The sequence below is a fragment of the Dama dama genome, chromosome 2 (genome assembly GCF_033118175.1).
Source record: "Dama dama isolate Ldn47 chromosome 2, ASM3311817v1, whole genome shotgun sequence".
Classification (NCBI taxonomy): Eukaryota; Metazoa; Chordata; class Mammalia; order Artiodactyla; family Cervidae; genus Dama; species Dama dama.
This window is the reverse complement of record NC_083682.1, coordinates 32,603,741-32,622,005: the sequence shown is the minus strand read 5'-3', so window position 1 is coordinate 32,622,005 and position 18,265 is coordinate 32,603,741. Positions and strand designations below refer to the sequence as shown.

The 18,265-nt window shown below is 46.0% G+C and overlaps 2 protein-coding genes across 2 annotated transcripts; one reads left to right on the top strand and one right to left on the bottom strand.

The window, feature by feature from the left end:
- Positions 1-673: 673 nt before the first annotated feature.
- NDUFC2 (NADH:ubiquinone oxidoreductase subunit C2) lies at positions 674-7,697 on the top strand. The gene is made up of 3 exons (XM_061168304.1): positions 674-995; positions 6,822-6,965; positions 7,515-7,697. The coding sequence occupies exons 1-3, from the start codon at positions 827-829 to the stop codon at positions 7,562-7,564; spliced, it is 363 nt and encodes a 120-aa protein (XP_061024287.1). The 5' UTR covers positions 674-826; the 3' UTR covers positions 7,565-7,697.
- A 1,093-nt stretch (positions 7,698-8,790) lies between these two features.
- Positions 8,791-14,107, bottom strand: THRSP (thyroid hormone responsive). The gene is made up of 2 exons (XM_061168291.1): positions 13,203-14,107; positions 8,791-9,461 (listed from the first exon to the last, which is right to left on the bottom strand). The coding sequence occupies exon 1, from the start codon at positions 13,676-13,678 to the stop codon at positions 13,208-13,210; it is 471 nt and encodes a 156-aa protein (XP_061024274.1). The 5' UTR covers positions 13,679-14,107; the 3' UTR covers positions 8,791-9,461; positions 13,203-13,207.
- Positions 14,108-18,265: the final 4,158 nt, after the last annotated feature.

The window sequence follows — 18,265 nt, the reverse complement described above, 5'->3', positions numbered from 1 at the left end:
TAGATTCTCTCTCTCTCTTTTTTTTTTTTTTCTTCATTCTTCACATCTTCAGGAAACACCTCGTGCCTCAGCGACGTGTAAGGACCTGAAGACCCAGACCGAATTTCGAGAATTTAGCTAAATGATCCAGCCCTGGGATTCTCCTAATTCTTTATGGCTGGCTGGACCTTAATTCTAGACTTTGTGAAGGGTGTGTTCCTATGCAGATGAACGACGGGAAACTCAGAAAAAGAAAACTAGTTTTTATTTGATGTCAATTAATTACGCTGCTTAAAACTTCCCATCGTTTTGGATACAGAAATAAATTCTTGGCCGAAGGAACATTCTAGGGCAGAGGAAGCAGAGACAATTGCGGGCAAGGGTGTGTGTCAGTCGCTCAGTCAATTTGCGCCCCCGTGGACTGTAGCCCGCCAGGCTTCTCTGTCCATGGGATTTTCCAGGCAAGAGCACTGGAGTGGGTTGCCGTTTCCTTCTCCAGCGGGCAAGGGAGACTGGGTGAAAAAAAGCAACGTCTCCTAGTCTTCTCCGGGTTTGGCTCGTTACCTGTACTGCTCGATAGGTACCTAGCCCCTGAACTTCTACTTGTGGCGTTAGCGCCGGCCGGGAGACTAGCGACGTGGGACACTTAGTAGCCCGGAACCGCGCGCGCGCGGATCCGGCAGCAGTGCGCCAGGGGAAGGCTTTGCGTGCTGCACCGCCCTGCGCCATGCCCTTCAGCCCGGCGCTCGGAGGTGAAAGCTTCTAGCCTGGGCCCCTGCAGTGGTCCTGGTGGTTTTCTTTGTAGTTGAAGGCCTGAGGCCAGGCCTCAAGTGGAAACGGCGTCACCATGATGACTGGACGGCAGGCCCGAGCGCCCTTACAGTTCCTGCCTGATGAGGCCCGGAGCCTGCCGCCGCCGAAACTGACTGACCCGCGGCTCGCCTTCGCCGGCTTCTTGGGCTACTGCTCCGGCCTGATTGATAACGCGATCCGGCGGAGGCCGGTGCTGTCGGCCGGTGAGGGCTGCGCGGACGGGATCGGCCGGGAGGAGCTGGGGTCGTAGGGCTGAGGGCCGGCTCTGCCTTAGGCTGCCTGAGGTGCCTCCGCTTTTCCGGGCCTTTTCGCGTTAACTGACCCCGTCTCGCCTCTCTCAGGTATCCGCTCCCCTTGAGCTTCTCAAAATCTGGCTATTTCAGGAAACAGATGCAGTGCAACCCACGACCTCGCAGTGAGTCTGTGAAGGACCCTGGACGGAACTGCTTGCTCCCCTCTCAGTTCGCGTTGTAGGGTGCAAAAATGAGTGATCAGTCTATCCAGTGCTCTACTAACACTACATGCATTATAGCATTTTTAGTCATCACACGCCGTGGGGTAAGACAGAGCGGGGAGTATTAGCCACAGTGGGGAAACAGCCTTAGAAAGGTTAACGCAGCTTGACCAAGGTCGTAAGTAGCACGGTCTGTTTGTAAACCCCAAGAGTCTACTTTAAGAACCAGCACTTCTCAGATTTAATGTGCATACTAATAAGTTGAGGGTCTTGTTAAGATGCAGATTATAATTCATTAGCCCTTGAAAGAGCTCTCCTCATGGTCCCAGTTTCCCAGACGCTGCTGGTCTGGGCACCTCACGTTGAGTAGCAGGCTGTAAATCACTGGGCTGTATTTCCCAGTAAGTGCGTGTCCACCTGTCAGAGACCAACCGTGATAATAAGCGACACACTGTGTGCATGCCCAGTCGTGTCTGACTCTTTCCGACCCCCATGGGCCCAGCCTGGCTCCTCTGTCCATGGGATTCTCCAGGCAAGAATACTGGAGTGGGTTGCCATTTCCTTCTCCAGGGGATCTTTCCCACCCAGGGATGGAACCTGCGTCTCCTGCGTTGGCAGGCAGATTCTTTACCTCTGAGCCACCAGGGAAGCCCAAGAGACACATTAGCTGTGCTAAAGTCTGTGGATTTCCTAAGGAAAAAGAGGGAAACTCTGTAAGAGATATTTTTTAGTTTAGCCACGATCTGTCAGAGGAATACTTGGAGAGAGCCTTCCAGGCCATGGGAGGCTACTGAGAGTGAATGGGAACAAGAGCATGGGAATGGGGGGCAGTTGATGATGAGTGAGTCAGAGTAGGGTGATAAGGCAACAAAGATTTAGGTAGATTGTGGCAGTTTATTCTCCAGACAGACAGGAACCTTACATACTTTTTTGAAAGCTGCTGAAGGAAATGCAGTGATTGGACTTGTGTTTTAAAAGGTCAACTTTGTTAGAAACTGGAGCCAAAAAGCCCAGTTAGGAAGAAAGCTAATACTAATGGTTCAGGCAACCAAGAGAAGGAAATGGCAACCCACTCCGGTATTCTTACCTGGAGTATTCCATGGACAGAGGATTGGCCGGCTACAATCCATGAGGTTGCAAAGAGTCGGACACGACTGAACAGCTTACACTCTTTTGGGCAACCAGAAATTACCTCCCTTGGGCCTCTTTTGCCTTCTAGGTGTATGTATGCCTGAAGGTTGACTCCCAGCCCACCAGATGTCAGCATTTCCAGGGTTCAAATAGACTTGAAATCCCATCTGCCGTGGACATGACCCCACTGCAGTCTTTGTCCATTTCTGCCACTAGGAACTGTGGAGTGTTCTTCCTTTCTATCACCACTCCACACCTGCCCAGGCCTGTGACTTGGTGTAATGGAAAGAGGTCCACTTTGGAGTTAAACGACCTTGCCCCACTGCTTCCCACTTCTGTCACTTTGGGCAAGTTACTTGATCAGAGCTTAAGTTTCCTTACCTATAAAGTGAGAATAATTCATCTTTGCAAATTTTTTTGTGAGAATTAAATAAGAATCTATAGGTAAATATGCCTGGCACAGAGAAGGTGCTGACGGGTTTCCCTTTCCTTAGCTCTTGTTGCACAGTTTACCATATATTTGTTCAGTCTTAACTGAGCTTTTTCTCTGTGCCAGGCAGTGTTACACATTGGGTATGGGAGGAGGAATACTGACCTGCTCTTGAGGAACTCCTAATTGGGTCAGTGAGACAAGTAGGTGTGAGTCTAGGCGTGACAGGTATTTTGACAGCTGGGTGAGCAGGCAGTACTTTGGGAGCCTGAAGAAGGTTCAGATCAGAGAGATAGATGGTGTTCCAGAAGAAGAAAAGGTTGGCTGAAATTTGAAGTTGGTATCACTTAATCTCACCTTGTTGTTGTCAAAGAATGTTTTGTGCCTTTTCTGGGAGACCGAAGAACATAGTGGTTAAGAACCCAAGCTTTTGGATTTGATGCACCTCCTCCTCCCTACTCACCATTTGATTCTGGAGAAGATACTTATCTCTGTGAGCTTTAGTTTCCTCATCTGTGAAATAGGGATAGTATCTACCTCTTTGTGTGACTGAGAACTAGGGGAGATGATGAATGTAAAGCACTTAGCCCAGGCCTAGGGATCAGAGTTCCTGAGTTCTCTGTGTTTCCTTTGTTGCTTTGGAAAATTCAGGCCTTGAGGACTTTATTGAAATCATTATCCTCAGCAGCATTTATTGAATGCATACTGTGTTTATCTCGTTCAATGTCTGCCGAATAGTAATGCTCAGTGAGTATTTATTGAATGAGTGTGTAGATAACAAGGAAATAGAGAACCATCCAGAGATTTACAAACCGGGTGGGCATATCTATGAAAAAGATGAATTCTGATACAAATTTATGCAAATAGAGGAGGAGGAATGGGGAAGGAGGAATACATGGTGGATTTTTCCAGCTGTGGCCGTGGAGAGTATCTGGCATTCTCTAGGTAGTCAGGATATTCTGTCAATGAAATCAAGCTGTGCAGATCTTTTTCAAGTACACAGAAAATATTAAATACAATTTTTTCTTAAGCGTTTCTCCCATCACCTATTTTTAAACCCTTATTTCTGGATATCACTCACCTGCCGTAAATTTAGACTTAGTTAGTATCTAAGTGTAGTCTGCAAAACTAAATCTGTATTGATTTCTAGTCTTAACATAAGAGCAGTTTACTGTGTTTCTCAAAGAGCACTGTGGCTTTCAAGTTTAGGTCAACTGAGAAAAGGAAAAAAGAGGAAAATGATTGTGAAGGGATGGTGTATATGGTGGGAGAGAGACCACTGCTGAAAGAGAAGAGGCTAGAGAAATGAAGACTTGAGAAGAGGCCAAGCCATGCCTTTAGGGTTTGGGGCACTGATACCATTGAAATCGTCTGTGCCGGATGTGGGTAAACACAGAGGGTCTGGGTCTTTTGTCTGTGTAGTCCGGTGGCAGGCGGGAGAGTGCAGTGCACTGGTTCGCCGCATTGCAGGTGGCTCACTGGGGGAAGGCGTGGCTGGCTGGGGTAGGTGCTGTGTAGTCAGTGCCGAGTCAGCTTGGTCGTGTCCGAATCTCTGTGACCCCGTGGACTGCAGCCCACCAGACTCCTCTGTCCATGGGATTCTCCAGGCAGGAATACTGGAGTGGGTTGTCATGCTCTCCTCCAGGGGATCTTCCTGACCCAGGAATCAAATCTGCGTCTCTTATGTCTCCTGCATTGACGAGTGGGTTCTTTACCACCAGTGCCGCCTGGGAAGCTCCTTTCTGGGTAAAGTGAAGTGAAGTGAAAATTTCTCGGTGTCCTACTCTTTGTGATCCCATGGACTATACAGTCCATGGAATTCTCCAGGCCAGAATACTGGAGTGGGTAGCCTTTCCCTTCTCCAGGGGATCTTCCCAACCCAGGGGTCGAACCCAGGTCTCCTGCATTGCAGGTGGATTCTTTACCAGCTGAGCCACAAGGGAAACCCAAGAATACTGGAGTGGGTAGCCTATCCCTTCTCCAGGGGATCTTCCCAACCCAGGAATCGAACCAGGGTCTCCTGCATTGCAGGCAGATTCTTTACTAACTGAGCTATCAGGGAAGTCCCTTTCGGGATAAGGGAGAATGCAAAATAGTCTGAGCACTGTCCAATCCCAGGTCATAGTGATATTTTGTATTTGTATTGTTTTACAATTTTTCCCGAAACACTTTTAATAACTACTGTGAAAAACGGTTAGGTATTATCTTTTATTTTAGAGGTAGTAAATTGATTTGCCCAAGACCATTCATCCATTTATTGTATATTTATTAAGTGCTGTCTGTGTGTTGATATACAAAGGTAAGTGAAACACTCACTTTGCCTGGTAGTCGAGGGAAAAATAATTGCTATAGCAATTTACATATTATGAGGGATGAATTCATCCTTTTAACTCCAGGAAAGTTTTAGGAAGACTTCTTAGCAGAAGTGATGTGTGAGTTGAGCCTTGAAGGATCAGGACATTGCAGGGCAGAGAAGTCATCAGTACACAGTGTATAGAAGCATGAAGGAGCTCAGGTTATGTGAGGAATTAGAAATAGTTCAGTGTTGCTGGGCACAATATGCAAACGAGGGAGTGTCAGACAATGAAGGTGGAGGAGTCAGCTCATGAAGGGCCTGGGAGGTCACATGCAGGACACTGGGGTCTTGTTAACCATAACTGAAGAAGGGACTGACAAACTAATTTGTGTTTTAGTAAAAATTCCGCTAGTGACAGGGTAAAAGCTGGAATCAATGTGGAGTAGAAAATGAGATGAAAGGTAAACCAGTTATATAAATGAGCATGAGTTCCCTGAAGTGAGCAAAGGAAATATATATCAGGTAGAATCGACAGTGACTGAATGTAAAGAATGAGGGTAGAAAAAAAATGATAATTGGTATGCTTATTAGCAGAACTTGGATTTCTGGGTAAATGATGTTTTAGGAAAGAGATATGAATAGGAAGGAACTGAGTTTGTTTGGGAGAATTCAGGTATCGTATCTGTCAAATATTTGGATATATTTGTTGTTCAGATAGGTATCTGAGTTGGGCATTACTAATGGGTTACCAGTACATGGATAATAGATAAAACTATAGGAATGAAAGCATGTGTGGGGTAAGAAAACAGCTGGAAATAAAATTCTGAGGCATAGCTATAAAATCTACACTTAGCCTTTTGTAAAAAAAAAAAAAAAAAAAAATTATATAAAGTCAATACCTTTGGATCTCCCCTTCACATTTAAAATTTTGGCTTTGCTAGATCATGTGATTTGATCCTCTCCAGTCTTATTATAATAGGATGATTTTATTTTTTTGCCACGCTGAATGAACAGCATGTGAGATTTTAGTTCCCTGACCAGAAATCCGAATGCACACCCCCTGCAGTAGAAGCATGGAGTCTTAACCACTGGATCGCCAGGGAAGTTCCAGGAGGATGATTTTTTTTAAGATAGTTTTTGAGTAGGTAATACTTGAAAAATTACAAAATTCAGAAGATACAAGAGAATGAGATCTATTTGTAGTATAGTGTACTGTTTTAGTAACCACTAGATACATAAATACAAATCAGTATATGGAGACAAACCAAACTGCTCTTAGACCATTTGTAGAGGGCTTTAGCCGCTACTTGTCATGTCCTGAACACGTCCTGGAATGCAAGTTAGTGTAGGTCTAAAGTCTAAAGTTAGCCTATTGAAAAAGAAGACTTTTTTTTTTCTGTGTCAGTCTACCATTCAAGTTTTTGTGCTTATCCTCCTTTTTCCTTGAAGAAACTTAAAAAACATGAATTTAAAAAATTTTAGATTTGTTGATAATTACATTTATAGGCAAAATGTTGCTTTTCGTAGTTGCCAGATATCCTTAGGAAGATGTTCCAAGGTCATGGCTGTGTGTTCAAAATACCCATATACAACAGATTTTTCTTTTTTTTTAAATGTAGGAAGAAATTACAAACTATGTATCTAAAACATTAAAAATGTGATTTTTAACACACAAGACTGATTTTTGCTTTCTTTGGAATTTGTGGTTTCAATTTCAGGTTTGCATCGCCAGCTTCTATATATTACTTCCTTTGTTTTTGTTGGATATTATCTTTTAAAACGTCAAGACTATATGTATGCTGTGAGGGACCACGATATGTTCTCATATATAAAGTCACATCCAGAGGATTTTCCTGAAAAAGGTATTTCAAGTTCATTGTAGAAAACTTCTTTCTTACTCTGTACCATTTTTCCTAGTTAATCTTTCCCTCGCCTGTGACTTCAGTTCCTTCTGTGTTCTGTTGATTTCTGCCTCTTTGTCTGTAGACCAGAATTCTCTTGAATTCATATATCCAGTTTCTGACTGAGTACCTCTGTGTCCTGCTTCAGTGAATGGCACTACTGTCCACCTGGGTGCTCCAGCCAGAAGCCTGGGGATCATCTTCATGGCTGTCTGTCTCTTTGATTTCTCATTAGTCATAAAGTCTTACCGTTCTAATCCCTAAATAATTCTCAACTCTGAACTCTCCTCTCTGCCACTGTCACTACCCTGGTTCAGGCCTTGGTATCATCCTCATAGATTCTTTCAAAGCAGTTCTTCATTCAGTGGAACAAAATGCCTGGTTGGGAAGCTAGGTTGAGGACTAGAAAATAAAGCAGTTCTTATAAGAATATTAAGTGTTAATGTTTCTTCAGGAAGTATGATTTTTTAAACATGATTTTACAATCTTTTGTGATTTTTCTTTTTATAGATAAGAAGACTTACAGGGAAGTTTTTGAAGAATTCCATCCAGTGCGTTGAAGTCTCCAAAATGCTTGCTCCGGTTTCATCGATACCGGTTATTTCTGTATTTTGTCCAACTGTTTCTATGATCTGAAGTTTATGTTAATCTCTTAACGTTAACACCTTGTGATTAAAATGGTCATTATAAGCACTCTGACTCCTTTTTGTCAAAAAACAGTTCATCAGAGAATTAGCTAGTTTTGAGTCATTTAGCTAGTTTTGAGAAGACATCTGGCAGATTTTAAAATGGAGTTTAGTTCTGGTTCAGAGTTGGCAGTCTAAATAGCCTGTGGGCCACATCTGGCTCACTGCCAATCCGGTTTTATTGGACACTACCAGGCTTATTTGTTTACATGTGAACGGCTACTTCCTTCTGCAGCAGATTTGAGTGGTTATGACAGAGCCCTTATGGTCTGTGAAGCCTGAAATATTTAATATATGGCCTTTTACAGAAGAGTTTCACCTGCCAGTTCTAGTGCAGAGTGAACCAAGCAAGCCAGATGATGGAAGGTTTTGTGAGTCATGTAGAATAATTTTGACTCGATGCTAGGCAGTGGAAGGTCACTAAAGAATTTTAAATAGGGATAACACGGTCATGGTTATATTGCTGAGCTCTCTACAACACCATAGAGGGTGGTTTAAAAGAGACTCACGACCAGGAGAATAGCTAGGAGACTGATATAGCAAAGGAGTCTCTGCTCTTAGTTGGGACATCCTGGGGAAAGTGAGCTCAGTAGCTGACACTGTCTACAATGGAAAGTGAAAGTGTTAGTTGCTAAGTTGTGTCCGACTCTTTGCAACCCCATGTACTCTAGCCCTCGGGGCTCCTCTGTCCATGGAATTCTCCAGGCAAGAATACTGGAGTAAGTAGCCATTCCCTTCTCCAGGGGATTGAACCCGGGTCTCCTGCATTGCAAGCAGATTGTTTACCATCTCTGCCCCCAGAGAAGCCCGTCTACAGTGGATTAGAAGTAAAAGATCCCACCTAACTAGAATGACGTTTTACTCTTTATGGTTTATCAAGTCCAAAAACTTGTCCAAAGTTTTTGTTTCTAAGCTCAGATTTCATAATCAGATTAGGTTTTGGAGATTAATAAAATTGTTTACATGTGATTTCAGATTAGGTGGCAGTATGAATATAAGCAGATGGACAAAGTCACATGGTTCCACCTCTCCTCTTGAGTCCTACTTGTTAAAAATGAAATCATGTCTGAGAAAGTACTTCAGAAGTTAATAAAGATACATACAAACACAAGGTATTTTTATTGCTCCTGGAATAAATAAGTTTATAGTTTACCTCTGCTCAATAGGCATAGGAGTGTGAACCACTCAGAGTTGAGGACTCTGCTTCTTAGTTCTGGAGGGTAGAAAGTAAGGGAGGACTAGAACAAATAACAAGGAGAGGGTGGGAGAAGAAATAGACCTATAATAACAGCTCTCACACGCCAGATGCTTTTGACTTACTGTTTAATTTTCAAAGCAACTTCATGAGATAGCGAACACTGTCTCCATTTTATAGATGAGGAAATTTAGGCCACGATGGGTTAAATAACTTGCCCATGATTGCAGTGAATGACTGCCAAGAGAGAAGGAAGTGAGCCTCGGTTAGTCAGATGCTAGAACTTGTATTTCTGCTGTAGTACACTGACCAGGTGACAGACGGGGTCCCTCATGAATCACTGGCTTCCGCCCCAAGCTAGTAAGAGGAGCAAGGAGTCTTGAACAGCAGCAGGCAGCCTCACTGACGCAGTGATGGGTCCATAAACTGGTGCTCAGAGGAAGGTAGGAATCCCAGATATCCAAATCATCTTCACTTGTAGTTGCAGGTTCAGGTCTTTTTGGTCTTGCCCTCATCAGGCTAGCAAACTGCTCCATGTCTTCATCACAGAGACTGCCTTCTATCACGTGGAGTAAGCTGTGGGTGCACAAATTTAAAAAGACAAGTCAGTATAAGTTCACACCATTAAAGTACTGTCACATGTCTATTGAAATAGGAGACCCATTGAAAAAGCACAATGGTGCTGTTTGTAGGAAAACCCTAGTGGCCTTTCAGCACTATGAAAAGAACCTGGTTGTCAGAACTGCAATACATCACCTAGCTTCGTCTCTACCTTTTACTAACAGGAAAACTACAGAAAGGTGAAAAGTTGTCCAGGACATAGAGAGGTCAGTGCAGAGCCAGGACAAGAGGCTAGATACCTTTCTTTTTTTTTTAACTTCTGTTCGGCCACCACAGAAAACAAGTTAGAGTGTGTTGAAGTGTGTCACAGTGTAGAACTGGCTGCTCTTGTCTTCCAGGAGGTTTGGCTGGTCAAGGAGTGACGAATCTCACTGCTCTGCCATCCCTAATTCTTACCTCCAGCCCTGGCTGCAGAATTCTAAAGTGCTAAGGAAATCCGTAGTGTAGAGGAAAGGAATTAGATGTGAGCTGGGCCATTCACATCTTGGCTTGGCCATTTCCTGAGTAACCTCAGACTCATTTTCTCTCTCAGACCTCCAGTTTTGTTTTTTTTTTATGTGTAAAAGGGGATTGTAATTCCATTAGATCATTGATATGCAAGTAATTTTAAACTGTAAAACTATTCAAGTGCCAATCCTTATAATACCTTTATTATTCAGTGAATAAACTGAAACCCAGAGAAGTGAGCAAAATCAAGGCTGCACAGCTCATTAGTGGTGGAATCAGAACTTGAACCCAGAGCTCTTGACCCAGCCCCCTTTCATTCAAGAAGAACCTCTGAAAGGCCCCTCAGGGAGCTTCGAGAGGAGAGGGACACCGGGTTGAAGCTGGCAGTTTAGGTGTAGGTTTGAAGTTGCTGTTGTTTAGTCACTGAGTCATGTCCAACTCTTTTTCAACTGCATGGACTGTAGCCCCCAGGCTCCTCTGTCCATGGGATTTTCTAGGCAAGAACACTGGGGTGGATTGCCATTGCCTTCTCTAGGGGATCTTCCTGACCCAGGGATTTAACTCAAGTCTCCTGCATTGGCAGCAGATTTCTTTACCACTGAGCCACCTAGGAAGACCAGATTTAAGGTAGGGAAAGGGAAAATGGCTGGGAAAATCCCTGGAGCAGAACTCTCTAGACTGTGTTTTTAGGGTCCATGTGTATTACCCATCATTACAGAGTGGCCTTCGGAAAATCATGAAGATAACACAATATGGCAGAGAGTAAATCTGATGGAAAGAACACCCAGGTCAGACTTCCCTGGTGGTTTAGTGGTTAGGAATCCGCCAGCCAGTGCAGAGGACACAGGTTCGATCCCTGGTCCAGGAAGACCTCACTAAGCCCTGCACGCCACAACTGCTGAGCCCGTGCGGTGCAACTACCGAACCCTGTGCACCCTGGAGCCCGTGCTCTGCAACAAGAGAAGCCACTGTAGTGAGAAGCCCACACACCACAGCTAGAGTCAGCCACCCCTCACTGCAGCTATAGAAAGCCTCCATGCAGTAGCGGACACCCAGTCCAGCCGAAAATAAAAATTTCCAAGTATTTTCACATTTACTGTAAAAAAAGAGAGAGAAGCTACCCCAGTGAGAAACCCATGCACTGCAACTAGAGAAAGTCCACGCAGCAACAAAGACCAAAAAAAAAAAAAAAGAATGCCCAGCTCTGGGGCCACTCTTGCTTTTTTTATCCCCTTGCCAATTATGTGGGGTTTGACTGGTGGCTCAGCAATAAAGAATCTGCCTGCAATGCAGAAGACTCAGGTTCAATCCCTGGGTCAAGAAGATCCCCTGGAGAAGGAAATGGCAACCCATTCCAGTATTCTTGCTTGGGGAAATCCCATGGACAGAGGAGCCTGGTTAGAGTCCATGGGGTCAAAAGAGTCGGACACGACTTAGCGACTAAACAGCTTTGTGACTTTCGGTGAGACACTTCCTCTATCTGGATTCAATTTCCTTACAGGTAAAAAGAGGATAAAGATTCTGCCCAAAAACCTACATCAGGTGCTTTGAGATTCCCATGGACATGGGCATGGTTTATCACTAATGAAGCCAGCTAATGGGAACAGGGCTGGCATGTGACACAGGATCAAAACCGGCAGGTGTTGTGGCCAAATTTCTCCCAGTCTTCACCCAGGAGTGACCCACCCGGCTGTCCCAGGTCCCCTTCCCTCCTCCCCCCCTCTGTGGCACCACCTGCTTGTCTAGCTTACTGCTCACCTACATCTCACAGCCCCAGCCCTTCTGGGCTCGGATCCCAACATGTATGAATATGTCCTCTCAAATGGGCTTCCCAGCAGGCGTGCCTTTTCACTGGTGTGCCTAGAATAAGTTAGAGTGTCCACACGGTGGTCCTTTAACTTTCTGCCTGGCTGGCTGCAACCTGGGATGGCCAGAGCACCTCCACTAGTTGCGGGACTATGGTGAGCAGCCTCACTCATGTACCCCAGCAGCCTCACCCATATATCCCCGGATGCCATATAAATATAATTCTCCATATCCCATAACTTGAAAAAATGTTGGAAGCAGTGCCACACACACACAAAACTCACATTCAACACCCGAGTAAACACGTGCCTTGGATGAGGTTCTTCATTTATAAAATAGAAATAATAAAACCTATCTTCCTAGAATTGTTATGAAGATTAAATGAGTTCATCCTATCTCAAGCATGTAGGGACTATATTAACATTTATTATGTGCTCAGATAGAAGCTATTATGAATATGTGACATCAGAGGTTCTTATTGTAGAATTCATGGATGGGCCTTGGTAGATGGCATGTTCTCTGAAGTTGCATGTACAGTCATGCTGCTGCTGCTGCTGCTAAGTCACTTCAGTGGTATCCGACTCTGTGTGACCCCATAGACGGCAGCCCACCAGGCTCCCCCGTCCCTGGGATTCTCCAGGCAAGAACACTGGAGTGGGTTGCCATTTCCTTCTCCAATGTGTGAAAGTGAAAAGTGAAAGTGAAGTCGCTCAGTCATGTCTGACTCTTAGCGACCCCATGGACTGCAGCCTACCAGGCTCCTCCGTCCATGGGATTTTCCAGGCAAGAGTACTGGAGTGGGTTGCCATTGCCTTCTCCACATATATATGTCTATATGCCTGGACCCTGGGGAGAGAGTCCTTGGCTTTAATCAGCTTCTTAAAGAAGTCAATGGTGAGAACACACTTGTTCAGTTCATACAGCTCCAAATATTCACATGAAGTGATGCAAAATATTAGTCGCTCAGTCATGCCTGACTCTTTGCAACCCCGTGGACTGTAGCTCACCAGGCTCCTCTGTCCACGAGATTTTCCAGGCAAGAATACTGGAGTGGGTAGCCATGCCCTTCAGGGGATCTTCCCCACCCGGATTGAACCCAGGTCTCCTGCAGTGCAAGTAGATTCTTAACCGTCTGAACTGTCAGGGAAGTTATTTGCATACTTACTAATAAATGCACAGATACATACAAGTGGACATAAGGCATGCACACACCAACCACTTTTCCTTATGTTTCCATAATAGTTCACCATCATTATTCACCAATTCTGGGTCAGAAGGAGAATAAGACAGGCCTGGCCTTGGGCCTTCCTGGGTTGTGGTCTCAATGCCCGAAAGTGAGGGTGGCTGTCTGAGAGCCGGGCTCACCCTCTCCCCCTGGGTTCACCACTGCTCCCTTCCTCCCCTGGAATGCCCCTCGGTGGACATCAGCACAGCCACCATTACCTTTCCTACATGGCCTGTCCCGTTTTCTCCTGGTATCTCCTTGTCACCTCCTCAGCTTTCAGGGTAAGATGGGTGAGGATGTGATGAAGGCTAGCGAAGTGCAGGTGCAACTGGGCTTCCAGGTCCAGCTGCCCTGACACCCTCTCCTCCTCAGCCTCTTCCGTCTCTCCAGCTTCAGTCTCAGCTCCATTGGCTTTGCCACCTGCCGCCTTGGCCGGCCACTCCTGCTGGGGCAGCGGCCCATGCTCCACATCCGTGCGGATGGCCTTGAGCATGGTGAAGTAGCTGTAGAGGTCGGAGGCGCCCGCCTGGGCCTGGTGCCCGTGTGCGCTCAGCTGCATGTCCCGCAGAAGGCTGGGGATCATCACCACCTGCTCCATGTTGTGCACCACGGCCAAGTACCGGTCCATGACGGTCAGCAGGCAGTTCTTGGGGTAGCGCTTGGTCAGCACCTGCATGGTGGCTTTATCTTCCATAACGGAGTCCCGCAGACTGCCTTGGCCCTGTTTCCAGGCTGGTATTTTTATGTCAGTATGCACAGCAGTTTGACAGGATGCCAAGAACCAGCTGGTAGGTCAACACAGCCCTCTTTTAAGCCAGTCCTAGGGCTTGGGTCCAAACATCCCGTATCAGGTGATCCATCTGCCCAGGGACAGAACTGCCAGACTTATGACTGTCATTTCAGTGCTCCGTGACTGCCTCAGTAAGAGCCCGGCTCCTCCTTCATCAGCTTGCAGAGCCAGTTAGAGGGCAGCCTTTTCCTTCGGCAGCTGGTGCACTTGACCCCCAGACGATAATTCATTCTCTCAGGTCACCTAAGACCAAGCTGCCCCTTGGCTATCTGTGTCTTAATGCCCAACTTGCTTCTTTAACTTGGGTGCCTCAGCTGTGAAATGAACAAGGGAAGAGGGTCATGCAATGAAACAGCTTAGTGTGGGGCAAAGAGCTATCAGATGGGAGCCAGAAGTCCAGTTCTGCAATTTCTCAGTCATGTGTTGCCATCGTTTGTTAGTTAACACTTAAGAGCACTCACTTTGCATCAAGGATTACACTGAGCTCTTTCACCCGGGCTGTACAATGAGTGCTTTAACATTCTCATTTTACCAATGAGAAAACTGAGGTGTACACAGCTAAAGTAACTTGCCCATGGTGCCATTGAGGCTGGGATTCCAGCCTGGGACCACCTCTCTCTCACCCCCAGTTAGGATTCTAGACTGATATGTGAAGTTGCCTAAGTTATACAAGTTAACAGGATCCACCTTCTTTTCTGTAGATTTGAGGTGTTATTGTAAGGAGACAAGGCTAAACAGAATGCTTTGTAAATCACAAAATGTAGTCCCCAGATGTATTATCCATGCAGTTGCTGGATTAATTCTGAGGTCCCTCTCAGCTCTAGCCTGTAATCCCATGAGTTATAAAGCTTCGTCTTTACCATTGACCCAGTGTTTCAGCCAACAATCTTGAGAGGATAATAATCCCTTGCGTTGCCACATTTTTCACAGTTGGCAAACTGCGTTTGCTATACTTAATAATAATTAGAAAAATGAACCCTAATGAGAGGTTCAAAGTTGCACAAGTTAGTAGCAGAGTCAACTGAACAAGGCCTTCTGAGTTCTGAGTTAGGCCCTGCTTGCAACTCCACTTTGAGAGGAAAGATTTACTAAGTCCCTTCTGCCCCAGCATACGAGGAGGGAGGAGGAGAAGAGCATGGGAGGTCATCTTGTCTCAACGAGGCCACCTTCAACCCCCCTCCAGGGCAGGGCCCCCTCTGCACCCTCCTGACTGGCGCTCACCCACTGGACCACTTCCTTCTACTCCTATGGCCGGAGCCATGAGATTGTTCGTCTTTACATTGAACTGGAATCTAACTCACTACAGCCTGCCACCCCCTCCCCCATGAAATCAAAACATCCACCCTATCCAAAAGTCATGGGCCTTAACTCTGCTTATATGAGCACAACAGTATAGTGTGACAAAACCATCCTCCAGCCTTTAATTTGCTTAGTCACACCACAGATTGAGCAGAAAAACATTAGTGTCCCCCTTTCCAAATGAGGAAACTGAGACTCAGACATGACGGCAGGAGGCCCAACCCAGCTCTCCAGGCCTCAGAAGAAAGTGACTGCTGTTCCTCTCTGCAAGCCCCCTTCATGGGCTGGCCAGGCACATGGCTGCAGATGACCTGGAGTTACCCTGCCTGTATTGGACAGCTGGCCTTGCCTCTCTAAGGCACAGAGGGCAGCCAAGACCAGCCACGGATTTGTGGTGAGGGCAAAGCTTCCACTCATAACCCTTTCCGTATTGCAGGTTGTGAGCAGAGCACAGAGCATGGCCACCTCTTCTTCCCTCTGGCTGTGTGACCCTGGGCTAGTCATCACTTCTCTCAGTTTCAACTTCCTCCTATGTTGTAATAATGATAAAAGCAAGCATTGACTGAGGATTTGTTAGCCTAAACTAAGCTGATATATGCAAAGTGCTTAGAACAGAAGTCAATTCTCCCAATAATCCTATGGCGTAGATAGTCTTTGTTCACAGAGGAGGAAATTGAAGCCTAGGAAGGTCAAGTAACTAGTCTTAAGATGCACACTATTAGCTTTTAGACAAAAAGAAACTGGAATTAGTGGTAAATCCTGCCCACTGATATTAACAGTTATGAGGATTAGAGAGGACGTTTGTGTGTAATACCTGATATATTGCAAAATCTCAGTAAACACGCACTGCCTCCTGGCCATTCTGATTTCCTATGCTAAGCTCCTAATTTCTCCTTTATTCTTCCATTCTAGGACTTGCTGCACACACTTCAGTTCCCTTTGTACCTATCCTGGTGCTCAGCCCTGCAAATGCTCAGTAGATGCTGGCTGACCGATGACCATTAGACTCACTTTCTGATGCATTCTAGAGTCCTTGGTTATAATGTTCAGTCACCTTAAAAAACAGGGTCCCTGGCTTGGAAGGAGGCAGTAGTGAGGCCTTTGACCCCGTGAGGGAGTCCAAGTGGCTGCAGCCACACATGGCCCAGGCATGGCAGGTGCTCAAAACCAGTTCATGGGCCTGAATCTTAGGGGAGGCTCTTTTCCAGAATTCTAAGAGAGGTACGCCATATTCCTGTCCTGGCAGTCTTCCTCATACACACTGCTCTTTCTCAATATGTTACGTAAACAGTTTGCAATATACATTAGCTGGAGGACTTCACTGGTGGTTCAGTGATTAAGAATCCAACCTTGCAACAGCACAGGTTCCATCCCTGGTCCAGGAACTAATATCCCACATGCAGTGGAGCAGCTAAGCCTGTGTGTCCCAACTAGAGAGTCCATGCACTGCAATGAAAGATCCCACATGATGTAACAAAGATCCCGTGTGCCACAACTGAGACCTGATGCAGCCAAATGCATATATATATATGCATAAAGAACCTACAGAGGTGGGATGGGGTGGAGGGTTGGAGAGAGGGAGGTTCAAGATGGACAGGACATATATATATTTATGGCTGAGTCACATTTTTGTATGGCAGAAACCAACACAACATTGTAAAGTAATTATCCTCCAATTAAGAACAAATTTAAAAAGAAGATGCATTAGCCTGATAGTAACTCCACCAGTCAGTCACATGGAGAATTTGCATAAAACTATTTCCTAACCTATGAGTGGAAAAGAGCAAGTTTCTAAATTAATAAAGTGAAAAAAATATAATTTTAATAGATTACTTAAGTAAACATTTGATTAATTCATTTTAGCCCTAACATACTTTTTGTTTGCTTTTTCACTCTTCTAGGAAAACACCACACCATGCCGCTTGGGAAACGAAGTTCCCCGGCCAGGGAATCAAACCGACTCCCTCCGCAGTGAAAGCGCATAGTCCCAATCACAGGACTGCCAGGGAAGGGAAAACATTCTTAACATGTCTTTCCTCTGGCAAATGGTTTTTTGCTTTTTTTTTTTTTTTATTTGAACATCCAGGATGGCTGGGCAGTGGATTTAGCCGGAGACCAGGAGGCTGGACACTGTGGTTTGGGTCCTGCGGCTTCTTCCAGGTCCACTTGTGACCTGGCTTCCTGGGCCCTCGCGTCCACGACTATAAAGTGAAGGGTTTGGAGATCTCTGAGGGAAAGGCCTTCCAGTCCTGGTTGTATAATTCCTTCTGAATCCATGTTTGGGTCACTAAGAATATCATTACCCAAGTCTAGTGTCTTCTTCGTTAACCCAGCTCCAGGGTCACTGACTCAGGTCTGGAGAACATGATGTTCTGCGTGCAGACACGGCTGGGAGAACTGAGCTGGGGTGGTGGGCAGGGCAGGAGGGCCCCATCAGCAGCGGCCTCTTGGGCCTCCCTTTCCCTATTTACTCAACAAGGGGGGCTGGTCTTCATTAAGTCCTCTATGGCTCGAATTTAGGGAACTCCACCAAAGCACAGCCCCCCTGTGGCCCACTGTGTCATTCTGCCCCTGTCTATGCATCATAATCCCATCTCAGGCTCGTCCATTCCCAGACTCGCTCATGGACATGGCCCCAGGGATGGAAGGGGCACTGCACCATGAGTGAGTGAGCAAACTGGTAACAGGGGGATTAATGAACTCTGTGTATGTGTTAGTCACTTAGTCCTATCCGACTCTACAACCCCATGGACTGTAGCCCACCAGGCTCATCTGTCCATCGAATACTCCAGGCAAGAATGCTGGAGTGAGTTGCCACTGCCTTCTCCAGGGGATTTTCTTGACCCAGGGCTCAAACCCGGGTGTCCTGCATTACAGACAGATTCTTTACCATCTGAGCCACCAAGGAAGCCCCTCAATGAGCTGTATGAGTGAGCAAATGCAGCACAGACCAAGAAGCCCTGTGAAGGGGGGCAGGAGAGTCTGCACAGCCAGGGTCATCCTGCCAGCAGGCTACCGGCAGAGACTGCGTCCAGGCCCACCTGGCAGATGAAAGATAAAATGCTCCTGAGTCAGCAGCTGCCAGCTGGCTCCAGGTATCAGGAAACTAAGTGCACAGGCCGGACTCAGACAAGTTCTAGGAGTGGCGAGAGGAGGAAGGCAAGAAAGAAAGGACAAGAGCGTGAGGTCTTC

Excerpts from the sequence above, each read along its gene's own strand:
- NDUFC2 (XM_061168304.1), top strand. The coding sequence starts at position 827 with ATGATGACTGGACGGCAGGCCCGAGCGCCCTTACAGTTCCTGCCTGAT. Across the intron at positions 996-6,821 it reads GAGGCCGGTGCTGTCGGCCG|GTTTGCATCGCCAGCTTCTA; the intron begins GTGAGGGCTGCG and ends TTTCAATTTCAG. Across the intron at positions 6,966-7,514 it reads AGAGGATTTTCCTGAAAAAG|ATAAGAAGACTTACAGGGAA; the intron begins GTATTTCAAGTT and ends TTCTTTTTATAG.
- THRSP (XM_061168291.1), bottom strand. The coding sequence starts at position 13,678 with ATGGAAGATAAAGCCACCATGCAGGTGCTGACCAAGCGCTACCCCAAG.